The sequence below is a fragment of the Aedes albopictus genome, chromosome 3 (assembly GCF_035046485.1).
Source record: "Aedes albopictus strain Foshan chromosome 3, AalbF5, whole genome shotgun sequence".
NCBI classification, from domain to species: Eukaryota; Metazoa; Arthropoda; class Insecta; order Diptera; family Culicidae; genus Aedes; species Aedes albopictus.
Genome location: NC_085138.1, coordinates 39,605,825 through 39,630,197, shown reverse-complemented (window position 1 = coordinate 39,630,197; position 24,373 = coordinate 39,605,825). Strand labels below are relative to the sequence as shown.

At 42.8% G+C, this 24,373-nt stretch overlaps 2 protein-coding genes across 2 annotated transcripts; one reads left to right on the top strand and one right to left on the bottom strand.

Annotated features, from left to right (window-relative positions):
- Positions 1-598: 598 nt before the first annotated feature.
- Positions 599-6,379, top strand: LOC115264542 (thiamin pyrophosphokinase 1). The gene is made up of 4 exons (XM_029868294.2): positions 599-871; positions 1,248-1,380; positions 1,459-1,622; positions 5,399-6,379. Exons 1-4 carry the CDS (start codon positions 854-856, stop codon positions 5,867-5,869), a joined length of 786 nt encoding a protein of 261 aa, XP_029724154.1. The 5' UTR covers positions 599-853; the 3' UTR covers positions 5,870-6,379.
- A 1,004-nt stretch (positions 6,380-7,383) lies between these two features.
- LOC109415473 (asparagine--tRNA ligase, cytoplasmic) lies at positions 7,384-24,270 on the bottom strand. The gene is made up of 3 exons (XM_029868695.2): positions 24,032-24,270; positions 8,346-9,213; positions 7,384-8,281 (listed from the first exon to the last, which is right to left on the bottom strand). Exons 1-3 carry the CDS (start codon positions 24,048-24,050, stop codon positions 7,507-7,509), a joined length of 1,662 nt encoding a protein of 553 aa, XP_029724555.2. The 5' UTR covers positions 24,051-24,270; the 3' UTR covers positions 7,384-7,506.
- Positions 24,271-24,373: the final 103 nt, after the last annotated feature.

Genomic DNA, 24,373 nt, shown 5'->3' with positions numbered 1-24,373 from the left:
AAACTGCATTATTTACATTATTTATTATTATTTATTGATGCAATATCGCACTTTTATTTAAGATTCCGCACTTCGTCGCAGTCCAGTTAGCAATGCAATAAACTATATTAGCCATATTCTCAACTTTGATTTCTATTTTGACCAATCACGTGTATTTCTTATGGAAGTGGCCAAAATAGACATTATTGGAGCTCTTGTATTTTTTAATAAAATTCTATGGTTTTCACAGTTTTAATCATCATATTATATTTACAGTAAAAAATATTTTTTGCTGGTTTAGGTCCCATCAGGCTCATAACCGCACTATGGCCAAAACACCCGACTGGCCAAAACTGATGCTTCTATCCTATAGATTACCTATAGGGTACAATTCAAATATCAATTTGTGTAGCAAAACAGAAAAAAGTTTAGAAATATTTTTTGTGGTTTTCTGTGGCTTTAGATAGACGTGTCAAAAATGCATTTTTACCGTTTCACGCTCTTCTCTCTGCGGCAAAAAACTGCATTATTTACCGCTCTCCGACAGTGTCATCTCTCACGGACCTGTCAACGGTACATTTGTTTTTACTCTTCCATTCGTGCTGTTCTATACGAGCGGGAGCGGCGTCGTTGTTGGTGCTACTTTCTAACTACATAGTCACTGTTTTGCGCATGAAGTTTGTAGACATGGTATTATCACCGTTCCTATACCAACAATAATAATTAGATATACCCGCCAGTTAGATATAGCGAGCATCTCTGCCACAGCAGGTGAATCCGTGTTTTCCTACGACGCAGAACGCACTGGGAAATAATATCAACTTGTGTGACCATAATTTCAAGCACGTGCTGCAGCGTAAACTGCATCCCCGCAATGCTTTCCAACGATGACGTAAGTGAATAAAGTGATCGTAGTGGACTAGTCTAGCTTACGTTAAGTATGTGTTTATCGGGGTAACTACCCTTTATCAGCCGCCTACTGTTGTTCGATTCTTCTTCAAACTCCTTACCTGCTCAATTTAAATCTTCATGTAGTATTTCTACTCAAGTTCCAAAATCTTCAACCGATATATTTATATCAAACTATTGACGCGCCTTGTCAAGGCCGAATCTATATAAGTAAGGGCATAATTCATTATTAGCGAAAATCAATCCGCGATAGCAAACACAGTCGGCCATGGTCAACCAGAAAACTGAGACCTTAGACAAAAATGAAGTTTTGCTCTCTGGGGCGTGTCGTTTTCATCAGAGGCTGCATATCGTTTCAGCTGCCCAACGTAGTCACGTGGTCCCCGGCGGACCTTATAGAGGGACGCAACTGCAATGACGAGCTGGCCGTTGTGTTGCTGAACCGACCGATACTGTTGCATAAGGACTACTTTAGAACAATTTGGAACACTGGTAAGTTTAGCTATATGCTGGAAACATAGATGTGCGAGGATTTGTTTGTGGAGTAACATATATGTACTCTATTTTTAGCCAAAGTAAGGGTCACGGTCGATGGAGGTACGAATCGATGGGTGGATTTTGTGAAAGAGCACATTGGACCCGAAGAACAGCTGAAAGCGCCGGATCTGGTGACAGGAGACTTTGACTCGTGTACTGATGAATCCATGTCCTACGTTACGCGACTGAACTGTAGGGTGAGTACGAAATATCGGAAACATGGGTCTTTATATCCAAACAACAGAGTTGATTTGCTCACCTTCGTTTTGCGATGACGAGATCCGACAAAAATGTGCCTGGAAGTTATTTCATTTTACCATGTAAAATTTGATGAGGAATGCTATACCAAAACAGGGTTGTGTATCGTTGATTGGGCTGAGGGATTGTAGTCAAAAAGAGAGATGCCATCAAACCTAGACAGTTCTTAATCAACATTAGTGCAGCAAAAGGGTGTTCACAAGGAGGCGTACTATCACTTCTATTTTGGTCTTTGATAATTGATAACCCGAGCAAAGTCTAATAGCAAATTCGATAAAAAAAACGATCAAATCTGACTGTACATGTCAATGGTTGCTACTCCGTGATTGATCTGAGCTGGTACCAATTGCACTGAGATCCAAATGAATAAGGGCTGGGACACTCCACTTATTCTCAAAGTGCAATTCTAGCAGCTCATACATTTTGGATCAATAACGGCGCCGGCCACGTCCTTATTGTCAGTTGGGAAGGAAAGGAATGTTAGAGTGTGCTGATTCTTGCTACTAAAGATCGAGATACACACTGTGCTGTGAGTGGAAATTGGAAGGGAGGGAAACGACTTTTTCACAATTGAATTCGTTTCCAGTTCTAGCGATGGCTATGAACATATGAAAATACATGAGTTGTATATGTAGAGAAGAGGGCACGGTAAAGGCTGGGTATGCTGCGCAATTCAGATCCCATTGTGATCCACTAGCCTCTGCCCAGCAACTCCTATCCCTACCTCCACGCGGTACCGGCTGGAAACTATGAGCAACCTTAGGGAAGATCGGGTAACCAACCCCGGTGGGAACTTTGGTCGTAGGTTGACAGCGAAGAGGTTTTTTTTTCGGTAAACCTGAGCGTCTGTTCTCCAGGAGGAGCGGCTCACAACAGTGTCTGATCCCCATATTAGGGGCGGCTGATCTACGTCCGAGTGCCAGGGAAGGACTCTAAGCTCAACTGTGCACTATGGTCCTCCGGAAAGTAGGGGGTTGGTGTCAGGCCCTACGAGCCAGCCGTAAAAACCATTGTAGCGGAAAATCAGCAACAGAATAATACGAACCGAGACCAACAGCAACGACTCCAGCGAACAAAAAGGACTTGCGATTGGAAACTCGGTACGTGGAACTGCCGATCTCTCAACTTCATTGGGAGCACCCGCATACTCGCCGATCTACTGAAGGACCGCGGGTTCGGCATCGTAGCGCTGCAGGAGGTGTGTTGGACAGGATCCATGGTGCGAACGTTTAGAGGTACAGCTTCCGCTCGATAACTGGGCTTTGACGACAGTTCAGTTAGCGAGCGCCGCTCGATAACTGGACTGAGCTTCCGGAGCCGTAGGCTATTGTAACATTTTGTTTTGTTTACTGATTTGCAAAATGTGAGGTTAAATTTCGTTTATTTTTGACAGACAACTGCTTTTTAACTGGAGTTTGGCCCAGTTATCGAGCGCCCAGTTAAAAAGCAGTCCAGTTAAACAGCAGTCAGTTATCGAACGGATGCTGTAATCATACCATCTACCAGAGCTGCGGCAACACACGCGAGCTGGGAACAGCTTTCATCGTGATGGGTGATATGCAGAGGCGCGTGATCGGTTGGTGGGCGATCGACGAAAGAATGTGCAGGTTGAGGATCAAGGGCCGATTCTTCAACTTCAGCATAATAAACGTGCACAGCCCACACTCCGGAAGTAGTGATGATGACAAGGACGCATTTTACGCGCATCTGAAACGCGAGTACGATCGCTGCCCAAGCCACAACGTCATGATCATCATAGGAGATTTAAACGCTCGGGTAGGCCAGGAAGAGGAATTCAGACCGACGATTGGTAAGTTCAGCGCCCACCAGCAGACGAACGAAAACGGCCTACGACTCATTGATTTCGCTGCCTCTAAAAATATGGCCATACGTAGCACCTTTTTCCAACACAGCCTCCCTTATCGTTACACCTACAGATCACCGCAGCAGACGGAATCTCAAATCGACCACGTTCTGATTGACGGACGACAGTTTTCCGACATTATCGACGTCAGGACCTATCGTGGCGCCAACATCGACTCCGACCACTATCTGGTGATGGTCAAGCTGCGCCCAAAACTCTTCGTCATCAACAATGTACAGTACCGACGACCGCCACGGTATAACCTAGAGCGACTAAAACAACCGGATGTCGCTTCAGCATACGCGCAGAATCTCGAGGCCGCGTTGCCAGACGAGGGCGAGCTCGATGAGGCCCTTCTAGAGGACTGCCGGAGTACAGTGAAAGCAGCCATCAACGACGCAGCCGAGAGCCCCATCAGATACGTGGAACGGAATCGTCGAAACGAATGGTTCGACGAAGAGTGCAGAACGGTTTTGGAGGAGAAGAACGCAGCAAAGGACTCGACAGAACGTGGAACGTTACAAACAGAAGCGGAAACAGCAGACCCGCCTCTTTCGGGAGAAAAAGCGCCGCCTGGAAGAAGCGGAGTGTGAGGAAATGGAACTGCTGGACCGTTCCCAAGAGACACGGAAGCTCTATCAGAAGCTCAACGCATCCCGCAACGGCTTCGTGCCGCGAGCCGAAATATGCAGGGATAAAAACGGAGGCCTCTTGACGGACGGACGTGAGGTGATCGAAAGGTGGAAGCAGCATTTCGATCAGCACCTGAACGGCGTGGAGAACGTAGGCACGGGAGCTCACGGCAACGGAGGAAACGACGATGTCAGTGCAGCGGATGACGGTAATGACCCAACTCCCACGCTGAGGGAAGTTAAGGATGCCATTCATCCGCTCAAAACCAACAAAGCAGCTGGTAAGGATGGTATCGCTGCTTAACTCATCAAGAGGGGCCCAGAAAAGTTGGCCACCTGTCTGCATCGGCTGATAGTCAGGATCTGGGAAACCGAACAGCTACCGGAGGAGTGGAAGGAAAGGGGTATTTTTTTATCTGTATTAACGAGATTTTTGACTCTCATGCCTACTCTTCAACATCGCTCTGGAAGGTGTGATGCGACGAGCTGGGCTCAACAACCGGGGAACAATTTTCACAAAATCCGGTCAATATGAGCCGTGAGCTTCGTGAGCCGTGAAATTCGGAGGCACATCATCAGCTGAAGTCGGGCCTACTACGGGCTCCAGAAGACACTGTGGTCGAAAAAGATTCACACACGCACCAAATGCACCATGTACAAAACGCTAATAAGACCAATGGTCCTCTACAGACACGAGACATGAACCATGCTCGAGGAGGACCTGCAAGCACTCGGAGTCTTCGAGCGACGCGTGCTAAGGACGATCTTTGGCGGTGTGCAGGAGAACGGTGTGTGGCGGAGAAGGATGAACCACAAGCTCGCTGCAGTTTACGGCAAATCCAGCATTCAGAAAGTGAGCAAAGTCGGAAGGATACGGGGGGCAGGGCATGTTGCAAGAATGCCGGACAACAACTCTGCAAAGCTGGTGTTTGCTATCGATCCAGTTGGCACAAAAAGGTGTGGATCGCAGAGAGCACGATGGGCGGACCAGGTGGAGCGTGACCTGGCGAGCACTGGGCGCGACCGTGGATGGAGAGCGGCAGCCACAAACCGAATATTGTGGCGTATGTACTATTATTGATTATGTCTTGTCTTAAATGTGATGTTGAACAAATACATGTATGTTACTGTTAGAAACTCCAGCAAGATTTCGATTAATGAATTCCATACAGTTTGGGTAATTTTTCTGCATCTTAATTTTGTGTGTATTCCATTCCAGATCATAAAAACTCCGGATCAGAATGCAACCGACTTCACCAAATCTCTGATGACCCTCCAGAGCACAGGTTATGCCAACAAAATTAGCCGCGTGCTAGTCCTGTGCGAAAGTTCCGGCCGGTTGGATCAGATCATGGCCAACATCAACACCCTGTTCCTAGCGGGGAAAATCCTGCCCAAAACGCCGGTATTCCTGCGATCCAGCAACTCGCTCAGCTGGCTGCTGCCAGCGGGAAACCATCTCATCGCCATTCCGCCTCGGTTGGTACACGAGCACATCTGGTGCTCGCTGATACCGGTTGGGCATCGAGCCGTCTGCAGTACCAGCGGTCTCCGCTGGAATCTGGACAACCGGGTCACGGAGTTTGGCAGCTTGGTAAGCACGTCGAATACCTACGCAGAAGAAGAGGTCGAAATCAAGACTGATGGCCCCCTTCTCTGGTGCATGGGGACGTCCCCGAAAGATATGTGATAGTTTCAGGACGTGTTTCAGGGTGAACCAAGTTCAATGTTATCTTAAATCGACTAGTATTTGCCTTACTGTTAAAAATCCTTGCGTTTAGAACGTGGCTTGCCTGCCTGTTGGAGGAGGTTTTCTGGTGCTAGAGTCATGGCCGTAGGTACTTTGTTTCTCTTAAATTAAAATGTTCGTTATTATTGAAAAGGATAATAAGAAGTACAGAATAAAATAAATAAAACATACTCGCGCTTAGTATCATACGGGCGTATCTACAATGATCGATTTCTCTTCATCGATTTTCTGTTTGGTTAATAACTTGGCCAACAAATCATTTTCGATTGTTTTTGTTGTTTTAGATGCTAGTCCCAGTTGTCCTTTACTGAAACACACCGAGAGATCATCCGAACATTGATCGTATTTCGCGGAATTATCCGAAGAGAAAATCGATGAAGAGAAATCGATCATTGTAGATACGCCTGTATGATACTAAACGCGAGATATTAGTGGACAACAATTATTTAATTTTTTGTTCTGTTTTATATTTGTATTTCATCCGAATACCTACAAATTCAAGTATCCCTTAACCTCTTCGGGACGACTTTTTTCACCAACCTCGCCGCTGTAGAACGCGTCAGCGAGGTGCAAATGACCCAACCGTCTTGAAAGGGTTAAATGACCCGTGAATAAATTCAAGCAACTTCTTGTGCTTTGTAGTTAGTAGGTACTTTGTAGTCTGCCATTTCAACGACATGCAAAGCAGTATAATCTAATGCCCATAGTCATAATCTAAAAGATCTGATTATGATGCGCACGGTGAATGAAGGGGAAGCGGTAACAGTCAAGAAAAGAATTGACTACTGAAATGAAACGTAGCATGAGGACTGAGTATGGAACAGAATAATATGCACACATTTTATGATATTTAAAATGGCGTGCACCGTTTCCGCATGGTGCTGGCAGATAACATTGTGATAGTTGCATATGGAGAGAAAACATCGACAGTTGGTTGATTGAACGAGTTATGAGAGATAATGGTAGAACACGATTTTCCGACGAAACTGATCAGGCTGGTTCGTGCAACGTACATCGATAGGAATTAAAATATTTCGACGACTTTCGAAATGATTGAAACAAAATGATGTGCTCTCGAAATCGTTGTTCTTGAAGAACTCATTAGGAGAGCTGGCGTGCAAAGGGGCGATTGAAGTGGACTGAAGAGCACGTAGAAACATCATAAAACTAAATCTAAATTTTGTATGCATTAGTGCTCTTGAAAACGTGAGTAGGTACTCAAGTCGGCCATTGTGGTAGCCATGATTGTATTCTCTGATGTTTTACTTTAATAGATTGGAATATATTGACCAAAAGTTGGATCCAGACTCAACTAGAGAATTGTAGCCCAACTAGTAACAAATAAGTAGGTATTACAGTTATGATAATTCTGCTTTTATGTTAGCTATGAAGGCGCATTGGCTTCGAAATTTCCAGGGATGGTGATATGATAAATTTTACTTTGTGCCTATGCGTAATCGCAAGAAATAAGCATAGTGCCAGTTTATTTAAAGCAATATTTCTAATCTTGTTTGAAATTGAAAGGGATTATAGTTGTTTGATAAAGAAGTAAATTTTCGTCGTTTACGTACGGATATTTAAGGTTTACATCTGCCCAAGAAACGTGGATAAAGACATACCTCTCGGATGTGGTATCGGTTCAACAGCCAGCACATGAGACGCTCCAGGCCCAATCCGTATCCTCCGTGGGGCTGCGATCCATAGATGCGCTGATCGATATACCAGTAGTAAGCCTCGGGGTCAATTCCTTCGCGCTTGTAGCCCTCCATCAGTTCCTCGTGGTCCCAGGACCTCATCGATCCTCCCACAATTTCGCCCACATTCGGCAGCAGAACATCTACACTCTCGGTCAGCCGTTTGTCCTCCGGACACTTGGCCATGTAGAACGACTTGATTTCGGCCGGGAAGCGACACAGCATGATCGGTTCGTTGATGGTGTCGGTCATTTTTCGCTCCGGTGCTTCCGGAATGTCCTCTCCGAATTCATAGAAGGTTCCATCCTCCTTGGTCACGTTGTTCTCCTTCAACCAGACAATGGCATCGGCGTAGTTCATACGACGGAATGGTCGTTTCGGCGGAGCGAAATCCGGGTTGAGTTCCTTAACTATGTAACCCCACGGAGACTTGAGTACCCGATCGACAACATCGACCACCAAATCTTCCAGCCGGTCCAACAGTTCATCGAAGGTAATGAAGGGGCATTCAGCCTCAACGTGGCTGTACTCGGCCAAATGACGACGCGTGCGACTCTGCTCAGCACGATAACTTTGAGCAATGCAGTAAACATCACCCAGAGCCGGTAGGCAAGTTTCCAGGTATAGCTGGGAACTCTGGGTTAAGTATGCTTCCTCCCTGGAATCAAATAAAGTTCGGTGGGTAAAACATGTGTTGATTTTCTAAGTGGATAGAACCTTACCCGAAGTAGTTGAGCTTGAACAGCGTGGAACCTCCCTCGACCTGCGTTTGCACCAGCGTAGGTGGCGTTACCTCCGTGTAGCCACGGTCGTGGTAATGCGCCCGGAAGGCGTCCATAATTACGTCGCGCATTTTAAGAATCTTGGATGTGTTCTCGCCACGGATCATAATATGGCGGTTGTCCAGCTGGACATCCGGAAGGGCTTCCTCGTTCAAAATCTTATCGGCACCACCAGGCGGCGCCAGACCGATCAACTCCCAGTAATCCACATGGAGCTCATGTCCGCCAGGGGCAGTTTTTCCCTCCGGAACTTCCTTCAGAGTTCCAAACAGCTGCACGGCCGATTCCGTTGACAGAACCAAAGCATTATACGTCTGACACATCAGATCATTCATCACGCACTGCAAGAAACCGGTTCCATCGCGCAGCGTGATAAACATCAAACCCTTTCCTTGCCGTCTCAACCTGTGCACCCATCCGTAGATTTTCACCCGAATGTTACGGTTCTCGCCACCCTTGTGGATCTTGATCCTTTTGGCCGGCTTCCAGGATGGATCCTCCTTGATGACGATCTTTTTCGCTTCCTCCAGATTTTGCTCGCGCTTCTTGGCGTCCTCCTCTTCGCGCTTCTGCTTCTCGGTGGACTTTTGAGCCTCGCGGACCCACCATTTCTGGATTTTCTTCAGCTGCGACTTGGCCGCCACCTCGAACGGCGATTCCGGCTTTTCGCCCTTGGCGTCCACGTAGATGGTGGGGAACGGTTCCTTGCCGGCGTGGCGCATCGCCTGGAGGATCGTCTTGAAGGGCTTCTCGGCGGTGCCATTGCCGGTTTCGTCACTACCACGGGCCTCCGAGGTGTACAGTTCCTCTGCAATTGGAGAGAAAAAAAAGTAGAAGAACAATAGTGTGACAGGTTATATATGGTAAGTGGGGGCAGGATGGGTCACCTAAGAAATGGATCCCTATAATTTTCTGAATATAAATCGCATTTCTCTGTATTCTACCTCGACTCTCAGATACACTAGTCAGCTATGATATGAAAGTATAAAAAGGTAATAAATTTTGAAACCTGCTTCTTGACAAACAATTTTCAAAACATGAACCATCTTGCCCCACCTCATTTTAAGGGGGGCAAGATGGGTCAGCTATAAGAAAACTCGATTTTCCTCCAACAAAAAATACTATATCTTCTAGTTTTTCTCTATACATCTAAGCTTCATAGACGTACAGATTACATGAAGAAAGTGTTGAAACATATCGGTAGATTATTCTCAGAACTAGAAGATTTTTGTTCGGGTAGCCATAAACGGACTTTGAAAACCTATATTTTTTGAAGGAAAATTTAAAAAATATGTTCTCAAATTTTCAGTGCTCTCATCGCTTCAATAATGTAGGTCACAGAATAGCCTTTCCATGAAAAATAAAACATTTTCAAAAACTATGCAAACATACCGAAAAATTAGGGTGACCCATCTTGCCCCGTCTACACAATACACGTAGTTATATGGAATGTATAGCATAAGGAGTATAACGAAAAAATATTTTGTTTTTTTCTGAGCGAGGAACGTATAGAATTTTCAAAACAATATATCACTTTTTTGTGTATCCCCGTCGTTCATCTGGGAAAATTATTGAAAAATTCAAAACATATATTGTGCGATTGAAAACGGTACTGACCCATCTTGCCCCCTGACCCATCTTGCCCCCACATACCATAAATGCTATCTTGACCCTTCACTTTTTTTGTGGTCGTAGGAATTCAATTCGCTTATGGTGAGGTTCCAAAATAAACTTTGATGTAGGTCTTCAAAATCTGATAATTTTCTTAAGTTTCATCACAGCACAACTTTAAAATAACATTCTCCTATTCCTCAGAAATCTCTGATGAAGGAATTCCGGGAGCAATCCATGACAGAATTCCGAAGTAATCGCTAAAAGTGTCTCAAAAGGAGCGCCTAAGACAATCCGGAGGAATCCCTGAAGGAATCCTAAGAGAAGTTCCGATAGGAAGTCCAGGAAGAATCAATGAAGAAATCTTGTAGGAGAAATCTCTGAATGAACCCCTTGAAAAAATCCAGAAGAAATCCTCGAAGAAATACCTGAAAGAATGCTGGAACAAATACCGCGGGAAATTCTGAAGGAATACCGGTTAAAAATCTCGAGAGGAATCTTTAAAGGAAAACTGGGAGGAACCAATGGAGAAGCCCTTAAAAAATTCCTGAAGGAATTTATGTAAGAAGTTCAGGAAAAATTTCTAAGGGAATCTCGAGAGAAAACCCAGAAATAATCCCTAATGAATCTCGAGAATAATCTATGAAAGAATTCAAAAGAGATCCAGGCAAAAACCCATGACGGAATGCCCTAAAACATCCCTGAAAAAAATCCCTAAAGATATCCTAGAAGAAATCTCTAGAGGAATCAATGCATGAACCCCGGAGGAATTCTAACGGAATACCATTACGAATAACTAACGAAATTCCAGAAAAATCTTGGCAGCATCCCTAACAGAATACTAGAGGAATCTTCAAAAGAATCCCAGGAGAAAACCTCACTGTATCTTCTTCACCCACCACCCTCTCTCTCTCTCTCTTCAGGTTCGTTCACGGAGCCTGCACGTAAACAAAACGATTTCATAATATTAAGCAAAATAAGCTACAGGCGTTTTATCTGTTTTTAAATCTTGGAAACGTTATCACTTTGTTACCGATAAGACAAGATTCCAGGAAAAAGACCAGCGCATGTCGCTGTTGCAGTGTTATTTTGTGTCGACTTATGGCAATCTAGTGTTTAGACTATTTGAAGAAAATTTTCTATTTATGTGTTATCACTAAAGCTACTTTTTTCAGAACCATTCATCACTCTACCACCTTTTTCTTTTCTGAGAAAAAAAATTGATCCGATTCAGGAATGATTGATCCACATAAACGTCCTATGGCACGCTTCCAACAACTAATATGTAAACAGTTGCTTCTTAGAAAAACAGAAACTGTGATGATGATTCATTCTCCGAATGCACTTACTGAAATGTGGTTACTTTTTTTAGCACATCCTGATGGCTGATGCAATGTAACAGTCTAGGAGGATCATTACGATATTCAAATATGACGTCAAATACAATGGAACTGGGCGTTCACCTGATTACTGTTCCTAGGCTATTTTAAGAAAAGAAAAACGTTTTTTTTTTGTTATATTTTTATTCCTTGTTGGGTATCTAAGTCACTGCTGCGTGCGGCCAGTTGTTAGATCTATTGTGACCCAGTTTTATTTAGCTATATCAAGTTGACGTATTACGCGGTATTACTATTGGTGTTAGCAATAATCAAACAACATCAAACCTTGACTGTAAGTCTGATCCCAACACGGTGCGTCAGTTCGGATGAACTGTAGGGTGCGGGCACCGGTTTTTGCCAGTCTAAGGGAAATCATTTTTATAAAAATAATCAATAATCCAATGAAAACTACCAATGTGTTAAATGGAAGGTTTCGATCTATACTTCATTAGAAAAATGCAGAAATCAAGCTAATACTTGATTTTTGTATTAAAAGTGCCACTGGCCAAAATAGAAGCATTGCCGCAGTTTTGACCATATTCTCAGTTTTGGTTTCTATTTTGGCCAATCACGTGTATTTCTTATGGGAGTGGCCAAATTAGAAGCACCCTGGCCAAAATAGATATATGGGAGATGATTTTTTAAGGAAATATATTTTTTCTTCCAGTTTTTAATCAAAATGTGTGGTTTTCACAGCTGTAATTATCATATTGCATTAGGATCTACTAGTAAAAAATTAATTTACGCCGATTTAGATCGCAACAGGCTCAATGCCGCACTATGGCCAAAACTCCGGACTGGCCAAAACTGAAGCTTCTACCCTACTACCGCATTGGGGTTTGTTCTCTATACATCAAGGGGTTCCATTAACCCCTTGTCGAAGAACTTAATTCTTTTAGCAGAAATTGCCAGACAACGGCACAACAAATGTTCCGAGTCTTCTTTATCTATGTCGCGAAAGCGACATACATCATCCTGAAGTTTTCCAATTAGCTTCAGATGATAACGGCTCGGACAACGGCCTGTTAGAAGGCCTGTAAAAGTGCTTAGATCTCTTTTTCACAGCTCTAAGATTTTGCGAGTATTTACAAAATTTGGTTTTATAAAACGTTTGGACTGTCTCGCAAAAGTGGTGTTTTCCCAGTTGGATTTTATTTTCTCTGCCTGAATTTCAGCTTGAAAAACAGTTGGTCATTTGCCCATAGGAATTGATAAATTAATGCCGGGGCCAGTCACACTTGCACCAACTTGGTCGTTTAGATTCGAGCCGTCAGTGTAAAACACGAGCGATCCTGGGTGTAGTTCTGGGCCCCCATTTGTCCACATATTTCACCCAGGATTAATCACTTCAGAAGAGCGTTTGAAATTATACTTTCTGCTCATCCAATCACCGTTGTCTGTGATGAAAGAGCCGATACTGAATGTTTTTAGAATATTTAGATGCCCTTTCAGGTCACGTTCAAAGAGATTTGTAGTTCTCTTGACCTTCAAAGCATTCTTTGCAGCTTCTAATTGAACAAATTGATGCAATGGAAGTACATAAGTGAAGCGCTTTGGATGGTGTACTTCGCGTTGCTCCAGTAATTGAAAGAGTAGCTAATCTTTGAAGTTTTTCAAGCGTCTTTTGAGCTAACCTTTCATTAGTTTTTGGTCACCAGACTAGTGACGCATAGGTAACTCTGGGTCTCACAACTGCCGAATAAATCCAGAAGATCATCTTAGGCTTCAATGCCCATTTCTTACCAAAAGTTTTTTTCTGCTGATCCATAGAGCATTTGTAGCTTTGGCAACCACCTGCTCAAGATGCCAATTCCAGTTTAGTTTGCTGTCAAGATGTATTCCAAGATACATGACTCTATCTGACAGTTCCAAACTAGTTCCTTTCAATTTTTTGTTGGTTATTGAAAATTTTCTTCTTCGTGTAAACGGCACGATCGTGGTTTTAGAAGGATTTACATTTAAGCCTTCTTTATTGCACCGCGAAGAGATTTATTTTTAGTGTAGTTTGCATTCTGTTAGTGATAATATATAATATGACCATCAGCGAAGCCAATTATTTCGAAGCTCTCTGCTTCCAGTTTTTTGAGAAGATCGATCATCAACTATCACAGACCACAATAGAGGTGAGGAGGGCGCCATTTAACTACTCTAACACTAATAGATGAGCTATCAAGTTTTGACTATATCTCTCTTTTTGATAACATCGCCTCTATCCAATCAACAATATAAGGCCACGCTTTGACATAGCATTCTTCATTGAAGTATGAGTTCCCTTGGCAGAACCTGCGCAGTGAAAGAATGCATTCCCAGACAAGCTTTGAAGTACATTTGTTAGCGCACAATGCTGTATCTGTATTTTCTCTCAAGGCAGATAATTTGCGCATTTAAAAGTAGCAAGAATCTCTGCTTGAAACACCGTAGAATAGTGTCCCATCGCCACTGAAATTTGTGTTCCAGGGCCGTCGATTCCTGCTCCCGTTTTTATTCCAACTTTTGAGCCATCTGTATAGAATTTGATTGATCCTTGGCGAACAGTGGGACCTCCGTCTTTCCTATTTGCACGAGTTGTTTCGTGCAACTTGTAGGGAACATCATGGTTCTCCACAGGTTTCATCCAGTATTTAACCCTTAAATGCGCAATGTTGTTTTAAAACAACATACCTAAAAACGCTCCAAAATAATTGACCTTCACTTTTATTATTAATTATTATTTATTTATTTTTTAAATCAGTTTTTTATTGTCGTGCGCCTTTAAGGTACTGGCCTATTTTGGAAGAATTGTGAAATGCTCAGGAGACCTACAAGATCACCTGGCATCAACTTTTCACGTACTCGTGCAAAGGTAGCAGATTGAGAATCGAATCTAAAGCTTTTGATGGAGTGCTTCGCATCGCTCCTGTAACAGCAATGGACGCAAGACGTTGAATTTTCGCAAGCTTTGATTGCGTGGTAGTCTCTCTTGTTTTTGGCCACCAGACAAACGAAGCATACTGCCCATGATCGCATATCAGTCCCATCTGGGTTTCCTATTCATATGGGACAATTATGCGATCATAGGCAGCATACGTCACTTTTGGGCGGATTATGGCAGTATAAATCCACATTATCATTCTTGGTTTCAAGCCCCACTTTCTGCCAATAGTTTTGGAGCATAACCAAAACGCACTTGTTGCCTTACCGATCACGGACTCAATTCGAGCATTCCAGTTCATTTTGGCACCTAAGTATTTGACTCGATCACTAGGATGAATTTGTATTCCTCCAAGCCGAAAAGCTCTTAGGTTGATCTTCCTTCTCCTAGTGAAAGGGACAATTACGACTTTTGGTGGGTTGATGCTAAGGCCCTCCTTAATACACCATGAATGTGTATAGCTCAGGGCCCTTTGCATTCTCTCCGAAACAGTTTCGTCATACTTACCTCTCACTATAATGACTGTATCGTCTACAAAGCCCAAAACTTCGAAACCTCTTTCCTTCAAGCATCTTAGAAGATCGTCTCTACAACTAAGGACCACATTAGTGGTGAGAGGACTCCTCCTTGAGGGCAACCCTTCTTTGCCCTTACTGTTATAGAAGAACTTCCCAGCTCAGAGGTGATTTCTCTTTTTGCAAACACAGTTTAAATCCAATGTATGATACATTGGTCGAAGTTTTTATTCTTCATGGCACGCTTCATAGATGGATAGGACGCACTATCAAATGCTCTTTCTATGTCTAAAAAGGCGTATAGAGCTATTTCTTTTGCTGAAAACGTTTTTTCCACCTTTGTTACTAGCGAATGAAGTGCCGTAACCGTTGACTTACCAGATGGATAAGCAAACTGGCAGTCAGATAGGGGATGCTCTTTTATGTAAGAAGAATTGATAAAACCCTTCAAAACCTTTTCCATAGTCTTCAAGACTATGATAAGACTGAAGAAAGACTAATAGGGTCCTAAAATGAAAAATATTCTCCCGGTTTTGCTGCATAACACGAAAGATCATGCTTTTCTGATCTCAATGGTAATTTTTCCGAACTTAAACAATAACAGAATAGTTAATAAACTCGAAAATAAAATAATGATGAACAGGTCTTGTTTGACATTCGAGGTCAACCTTGACGTAACGAAAGTGAAACGGCGGGTTGCAAAAGACACCACATTGGCTCACTTTTGACAATAAATCTGGAGCAACATTTGAAAAGGGCATACAAGCATTGGTAAACAATAACTTCACATGTCTCTCCTGAGCTTCCATTAGCTTATTCACAAAAACTAGGACCGTTATCAGATAGAGCAAACATCGCTCTTTCAGATAACGGTGTTCATTTGCGTGGGCGGGCTGCTGTTATGCCCTACGGAGCGTTTTCGAAAAAAGACACAAGACCTCTTGGGCCCTTTTCAAATGTTGCTCCAGAAATGTTCCTGTTTGACATACACGGTAAACAAAATTTACCAAAAATTGAGTGCTAAACAAGGAGTGTTGCAAAAATTATTGATTTATTTGAAAATATATTTTATGGGCTTTACCTAATAGGAATACTTAAAAAATGAGTAAACATGTCGTTTTAATCAATGCTTGATCGAATCATGCAAAAATTGAGATAGGCCTTTAGGAGCCTATTGGCCTATATGCTTTCGAACGCGTCTTGTCTCGCTTCCCCTTTTTTGGGATAAAGATAACTTTTACAAGTCTCCATATTGATGAAACGTAATTCAATCTCAAAGTAGCCTTAAACATCTCAATTGGTGATGGAACCAACACCGCTTCACCATTTTGAATCAGTGCTGGAAATAGTCCATCAACTCCAGCAGATTTAACAGGCTGAAAAGATCTAATTGCATTGTCCACTCTGGCCTTCGTGAAGATTTCATCAGCTAAATCTGAGGCGGTGTTTATTGTACTATTTGACTCCGTAGAGTTTATACTAGGACATCCTTCACCTTCCAGAAATATAGTATCATTGGAATCCACACTTGGAACCGAATCTGGAAAATGGGTTTCCATCATTAAATTCAAAGTGTCACGAGGATTGGTCGCGCTTCAGGTTTCCCAATTCATTTGCATGATCTTTTGCAAGTGTTTTCTGTAGTCTTGCAACTACAGGAGTGCTGTTTATATTTTCACATGTCAGCACCCAGGATTTTCTTTTAGATTTTCGTATTTCGTTGTTGTATTAAGTCAGGGCTTTCCTGTACTGAGTCCAATCTCCCGTTTGCTTCGCTCTATAGAACATTTTACGAGAAAATTTTCTAAGGCGATCCAGTTTAAAGCTCCACCATGGCACGTCTCTAGTAGCAGACGATTGTATGGTGGGACAAATGCTGTTAAAGGAATTGATGATACTTTTATTTACCCATTGAGAAAATGATTTTAACTTTAGGGTTGAATCAATAGTTTCTCCAATTGTAAATGAATGCGTATTCAACAATTCTACATATTGATCTCAGTTTGTCTTTCTGGGATTTCTAAATGCGTTTCTCGAATAATCTACACCACTCCAATTGAAGATTATGTGTTATGATCAAATAGAAAAATCTCATCTGACACGTGCCAGTGTGTGGTTTTGTCAAAGATTGCAGCATTGCACAGTGTTAGATCCAAGACCTTTTGTCTGATTGCATTTGAGAAAGTAGGTTTATCACCATTATTGCAAATGTCTATATTGTTGGAAGGCAGTTACATATTCTAATAGTGACTCACCTCGATTGCTAATATCCGCAGTACCCCAAACAGTGTGATGCGCATTGACGACACAGCCAATCCAATGATAAACGATTTGTTGTTTTCTTTACAGAATTGAACAAATGATGCGATCTCAGGAGGAGGTAAATCAGGAACATCACCAGGTAAGCTGAAGTCACAACGATCTCAGTTTTACCCCTAGTGGTTGGTACCTCTACCATGACCGCAACAATGTCCTTTCTGATGAACTCTGTAATACGATAACATTTTAACGTTTTGCGTACTAAGACGGCGGTTCTGGGAGAATCTTGTTGCTCATCATAAAATAGTTTGTGTCAGAACCCCAAGAATCTTTCGTTTATTGGACCATGACTCTTGAATATGTAAGCGCCACTTCCAGTCCTTTTTTAAACCTGCGACTCAACATGGCAGAAGCACTTTTTGTGTGATGAAGGTTTACCTGTACGAACTTAATTCCACTGCGTCATTGCTCCGTTTAACACAGTAAGAGCAAAATACTGTGGAGGGTACCCTGGTACGCCACCGGCTCCGTTCACGGTTAGGTATCAGGTATCAGAAGGCCGGCTACAGAGGCACGTTATCCTCCATTTGGGACATTTTGTACCATCGCCAAAATAATAGCCTATTTCATCATCTACCTGAGGGAAAAGGAAGGAAATAAGGATAGGGACGGGGATAAGGACAGGTAGGGAAATAGGAAAAGTACCCTGGAAGAGGATACTAACGCACAAGCGTACCACAATGGGTTCAAACAGCGCCCTGAAAAGGGCACCACAGCGGATTAAGAACAACAGAATATCCTGAATATTCAGGTCTCTGAAGACAGTTTCACTTTATAAGTGTTTACCGAATACTCGGAAACGCAATTGCGCAAAAACTGGACAGTTACATATCAAATGATACGAAGTTCCATAATCGGATTCACAGCTATCACATGCAAATGAATTAGCTTGCTGAATCGGCAGTGGCCAGTTAATGATTTGACCAGAATGCTGCAATTCTGCTTTGACAGATTTGTAAGATACTTCGCCACCCTTGGAGATGGCTCAGTACAATACAATTTGGTTTGACGACATGACCCCAAGCTATTCCAGTATTGTCTGTGTTGAGTAGCAGCCCAGGTGTGAATCTGAAGCTTTACCCAACACTTCGATATCGGTATAGCTGGCTCAGGGCCAATGAAGTCATGTGATGCTCCAGTGCGAGCTAACTCATCAGCCAATTCATTTCCAGCGATGGAAGAATGGCCAGGTACCCATACAAGGTGAACAGCGTTTGCTGAATTCAGCTCCTCGATTTGAGTTCGACAAGCGATAACTATCTTCGACTTGGAGTTGGCCAAAGCAAGTGCTTTAATAGCAGCCTGGCTATCTGAACAGAAGTATATTACTTTGCCCATTACGTGCTGCTGAAGTGCTGATTGCACTTCGCACATAAGAGCAAAGATTTCGGCCTGAAAAACGGTGCAGTGTCTACCAAGTGAGTAAGACTGATACAGCCTTAGCTCACGCGAATAAACACCAGCACCTGCTCGACCTTCGAGAAGGGAGCCATTAAGTGTAACATACGATGCCGTCTGAGATACTTCTTTCCAGATATCCAGATGTCCACTCTTCCCGGGAAGGGAATTTCGTGGAAAATGTCCTATATGGAAAATTACAAGCAATTGTAAGATCACTTGAGGCAAGGTCAATTTTGTCCCAATTCACCAAAAGTGGAAACAATGAGATAAGTGTTGATGTGTGATTCACAGGAGTTTCCTCTAGTAGACCGAGTACCCGTAGACGGTAAGTGCAAGAAAGAGCTTCTTGTTAGGGATGAATGTGTAGTGGAGCAACGTCAAAGAGAAATTCGAGCGCTGCCGTGGGAGTTGAAGAGAACGCTCCAGACATCGCCATTAAGCACATCCTTTGGAGATGGCCTAATTTTGATTGGACCGTTCTCATTTCGCCCTTTTGCCACCACACAAGACATCCATAAGCCAATATTGGCCGAACAACAGTTGTGTAGATCCATTTGATATACTTGGGTTTTAGACTCCAAGTTGTACCAAAGGTTCGCCGGCGTTGCCCGAAGGCCATACAAGCCTCTTGATTCTGAACTCAATGTGAGGTGTCCAGGAAAGCTTGGAATCAAGAATGACACCAACGTACTTTACCTGTTCAGTCACATCGATTTCAGAATCAAAGAGACGCAAAGGTCGAACGCCATTACGGTTTCACCTTTCCGTAAAAAAAACAATAGATGTTCTACTCGGATCAATCGAAAGGCCATATTGGCGACACCAACCCTCAACTACCTGAAGGGCGCTCTGCATCAGGTCGAAAAGGGTGGTGATACACATACCAACTAACAATGCTAGGTAGTCGTCGGCAAAACCATAAGTAGGAAAACCGCTATTATTGAGTTGCCTATCAATAGCGTATCTGCTACGAGATTCCACAAAAGCGGTGACAAGACTCCCCCTTGGAAGCATCCACAAACACTCAATTTCCTAATCCCTGCTAGACGCAATGCCGAGAAGAGATATCGGTTTTTGAGCATTTGATGAATCCAATTGGAAATCATTGGAGATACACCATGACTCCGTGCGGCTTCCAATATGGCATCGAAAGGCACATTGTCAAAGGCACCCTCGATATCCAAGAAAACACCCAAACAAGATTGCTTTTGAGCGAATGCTTTCTCGATATCGTAAACAACCTTGTGTAAAAGAGTCACAGTGGACTTACCAGATTGGTAGGCATGTTGGTTCACATGAAGAGGCACGTTGGTCAGATGAACATCACGGATGTGATGATCCACAATGCGTTCTAAGCATTTCAGAAGAAAAGAGGTTAAACTGATAGGTCTGAAACTCTTTGCTTCTTCATACGACGTACGACCCACTTTCGGAATAAACTTCACAGTAATATCCCGCCAGGATTTGGGAATATACCCTGTAGCAAAACTGCAAACAATTATTTTTTTCAAAAACATGTTTGAAAAGATCCCTTCTGAAGCAAAATAGGATAAATCCCATCTGCCCCAGGAGATTTGAAAGGAGCAAAGCTATTAAGTGCCCACTCAATCGATTCTATAGTTACAATACTCCGAGCCGAAGCCAGGGAATCGTAACTACAAGAAAAGACATCAGGTTCATCCAAAGATGTAATATCCACACATCCAGGGAAGTGTGTGCTGAATAAGCATTCAAGAACTTCCTCATCAGAGGATGTCAGATCGCCATTTGGCAAACGAAGTTCGTTCACTCGGAAATCCTTAGATTTCGCAAGGATTTTGTTTAACCGACTGACTTCACTCAAACTGGAAACATTTGTACAAAGGTTTTTCCAGCCGGATCGTTCAGCAAACCGGAGAGCTTTCCTGTAGGCCTTGCGAGCCGACCTGAAAGCCTCCGAACCAGCCGAACGTCGTCTGTTCCAACTCTTTCTACATTGTTTCCTGAGTTTCGCCAGATCAGAGTTCCACCAAGGGGTTCCTTTTGTGATCTTCACAGACCGTAGAGGGCATGCTTCTTCAAAAGTTTCCATGATGAAGGTCGTTGCAGTTTCAACGGCATCATCTAAATCACTTGGAGTGTCAATGGATGGTGAGTATCCATGAAATTTGACCGCAACTAAATCAGTAAAGAGATCCCAGTTTGTTGATCGGGGATTCCTGAAACACAATGATTGCGAAGTAACATTTCAATGTTTTAAAGTTAAAAATAAATAATTAAATAAATAAATAACATTTAAATGTTCAAAAAAGATGTAGCGATGGTCAGATAAAGATTTTTCATCTGACACAAGCCAATTATTGGTCAGCTCGTGACTAATTCTACTAGAGCAAATCGTTATGTCTCTAGCAGATACCATGAAGGTTGGGCGGTTGCCAATGTTAAGTAATGCAAGATCTGTACTACTTAAGTACTCCATCAAACTTGAGCCTCTCAAGTTTATGTCTAAGCTGCCCCAGATGATATGGTGAGAGATTCGGCCGAAAAAATGGCATTTTTTCATTCGAATTACACAGTGTTACGCAATCCCTGGATATAATTCGTTTTTAAAATCTTGCACCGCGAGTAGATTTAAACAGTGAGATTAATTTAAAATTGTACAATTTGGAGTAACTATCGCGAGTGTGACGATTTTGGATGCATGAAACGCGAGCCGGTCACTGTCAGCATGCAAATCGACGACGACGAAAAATCATAGAAACTAGCTGTTATGGAACTCGTTTTCAAGGAAGTGGACCAAATTTTTAGAAGTTGTACGGCTTTGTGACAAAGGAGGAAAACACAGTGCGGGAAAAATTTGTTGGGCAAAGGAACTGTGCGATTGTTATTTGAACTGTGCGAGTACATCCGGGAGAAAATCCGGAAGGCATGACTTTGCTGATTGGATCGTGTGAATCAAGATAGACGGAAAATTGCATCATCTTCAGGACTTTTACCAGTAAAACCGGTGAGATCTTTCCTATTTGATTGCTTTCATCAGTTTGAAGATTCATAATCGTAGAATAAATTTATATTTTTAAAATGGGCCATCATTGAGAGGTCATGGGATCATAACGTTTAAGTTTAAGCTTAAGCCTAGGCATAAGGGCCAGGACATGGATTAAATACCTGTGTTCCATCCCCGGAAGGACCAAGGACCAAGGGGTGACATTAACCTTTTTAGCATCGTCACCCCCACCGAATCTTACCATATTTTAATTTTGCTTTTTCATAAACTGAGCGGTTGGTACGAGATGTCCCCACTCATTGTCTTTATTGTTGAATTGAAAACGCTGCACAGTAGGCCTGGCCGCTTTAATGCTTGTAATGCATCTCCAATGTACTGAAATCATTAATAATGACAAGAAGAATGATGGAACTAGTCGATTCCATCATTCTCCAGGATTCTTTCAATGAATGGCTTTGTATGTGTAGACTAGACTAGACTAGACTAGACTAGCTGCCCCAGATGATATGGTGAGCATTAGCATCACTACCAACAATTAGCGGAAGGCCTTCCGAAGTACAGTATGCGATGACTTGTTTGAAAGCGTCTGTAGGGGATGGTTCATCATGCGGTAAATAAACCAAACAATAGACGTATTTCCTGTTGAGGTTTTCAACAGATACATTAATTGTGATAGCACATACATCTCTGGTGGTTAGTTCAGAGATGAGTGTAGCAACTATTGCGTTGTTGACAAGCACACAGGCTCGAGGCATGACACGCGAGTTTGCCATTTCATGTTTACTGAAAGTGGCAAACACCGGGTTCACAAGGTTTCCTAGATAGAAATTCCCCTTACGAAAGTAAGGTTCTTGGACCAAGGCCACTTGGGCTGAGCCATTTTGCATAAGTCTGCAAAGATTGATTGTTGCTGTTCTTTTATGCTGAAGATTGATCTGAGCTATCCTAACCGTAGCCACTACCCAAACTAGGTAAGATTGAACTCTTCGCAATAACAGCACAACAAAGAACAGCAGCAATAAAACCAAATCGGTATCGATTGGAAAACGCCAGAGGCGGGGATACACAGAATACACTGTGTAAATCGCAGAATGCGAAACCATATATTTATATAATTTATATAAAATTTAAACTAATTAACAACATCTTCATAATCCCGCCCTTATTAAGCCTCAAGTGAGACTAAAGAAGGGCAGCCGATTGTCTCGGAGAAACACAAGGTTCACTGCACCATTGCTCCGGTTAGTGCAGTAAGGGCGTAATACTGTGGAGGACGCCCTAGTTCTCCACAGGCTCCGTTTGTGTTTAGGTTTTTATTAGACCCCCCTAACCATTCATTCCTTGGCACGGTAATTATAATGCCGCATAACACCATGAATTAGGGGTCACCTGTTTAGTGGACTCTTACCACTGGATCAGGCGATCCGTAGTGTTATACTTAGCCTATTGAGACAACCGCTACCGACACTACACAGCTATCTAGGCTGATCGGGAAAATAAGTTAACATTGATGGTCATCTTCCAAACGAGCCCGAACAGCCCTCAAAACGGAGGGCTGTTCGCAGAGTTTTGTGGCAACAAAGACATGGTGATTGGGGGATCGCTCTTTCCCCATCGACCAGTGCATAAAGTAACATATAGGGCGTGATGGCGTCAGCCGAAAATGGAGACGGAGCGTTCTTGATGTGCGGAACAAACGTAGCGCCGACATTGCGCCCGACCATCGCCTTAACCCTTTGGAGCCGGATTGTTTTGCCACTGCTGCCGATACTTCGCTGGCCTCAAATGCATTTGTTATGCTTGGTGTGATCGCCGGGATCATATTGGCTATTGACCCTTCCGGCTCCAAAGGGTTTCACGAAAACGATATTAGAAAACTAAAATTCTTGATTAGTTCTCTACGGTGGCTTTGAGGAGACCATCGAAGTGAATTTATCTGCAGGAGCTTTAGCAGAAATTTGTTGATAAGCTTTTAGGCTTCTATAAAAAAAATCTCCTGGAGAAATTCGTGGAAGGCCATATAGACAAACTCACTGATGACGAATTACATATCTACAATTTTGGAAGGAATGAAAACAAAATTTGGCGAAATATCTTATGATATTACTGGAACTCATTATAGAATCATTACAGCAACAAAAGAACATTAGGTAACTAAATTTATTAAATATTATTTTGATTTCAACTCTACTTTCAAACAATTCCAACAACTTTTTTCCATACTCTATTCTCCATTGCCATTCTGTTATTTATAAACAAAATTTCATATTCTTTCTTTTAGATAACTTAGAAGGCACGACTGGAAGTTCTTAAAGGACTGTGTAATTCAATCATTCTTTAAATTCTTGCTGGTTAACTGGTATGTAAATATGGGAATTTCCCAAGATTAGTTTTTGCGATACCAGAACGTGCTAGATTAGTGAAACAATCGATTCCCGACACATCACCACCAGCACTGATGAATGGAAAGATGATTCAGATGAGACAACACTAGGGCTACTCACGTATGGTTAGGTTCTCCATCGTTGGGCTTCCTGCTTGTTCCTGCAATCCTGTTTACTGGGCAGAACACAAACGTTCACTAATCACAAATATCGACCGGCGACACTAATTTATGCGATCGCAACTTTTCCGAAGCAAAAGTTTTTTATCTGAAAATTCGCAAACCTTTTCTGTTGCAATTCCGGACAGCTCTTGCTGCAGATGTGGACGGACAACCACCAACAGAGCCGAGCCAGCTCGCGAAACCGCACCGCGAAAGAGTGCGATGATCGAATGTCAGACGAAAACGTCAAAATCGGCGCGACGATTAGGTCGACGTTTGTGTGTGGCATGTTAGCCCCCCT

What these genes read in the sequence shown, in the direction of transcription:
- LOC109415473 (XM_029868695.2), bottom strand. An exon ending in TTCAAGCTCAACTACTTCGG is followed by an intron (nt 8,282 to 8,345) that starts GTAAGGTTCTAT and finishes ATTTGATTCCAG; the next exon opens with GGAGGAAGCATACTTAACCC.
- LOC115264542 (XM_029868294.2), top strand. An exon ending in TAGAACAATTTGGAACACTG is followed by an intron (nt 1,381 to 1,458) that starts GTAAGTTTAGCT and finishes CTCTATTTTTAG; the next exon opens with CCAAAGTAAGGGTCACGGTC. An exon ending in TTACGCGACTGAACTGTAGG is followed by an intron (nt 1,623 to 5,398) that starts GTGAGTACGAAA and finishes ATTCCATTCCAG; the next exon opens with ATCATAAAAACTCCGGATCA.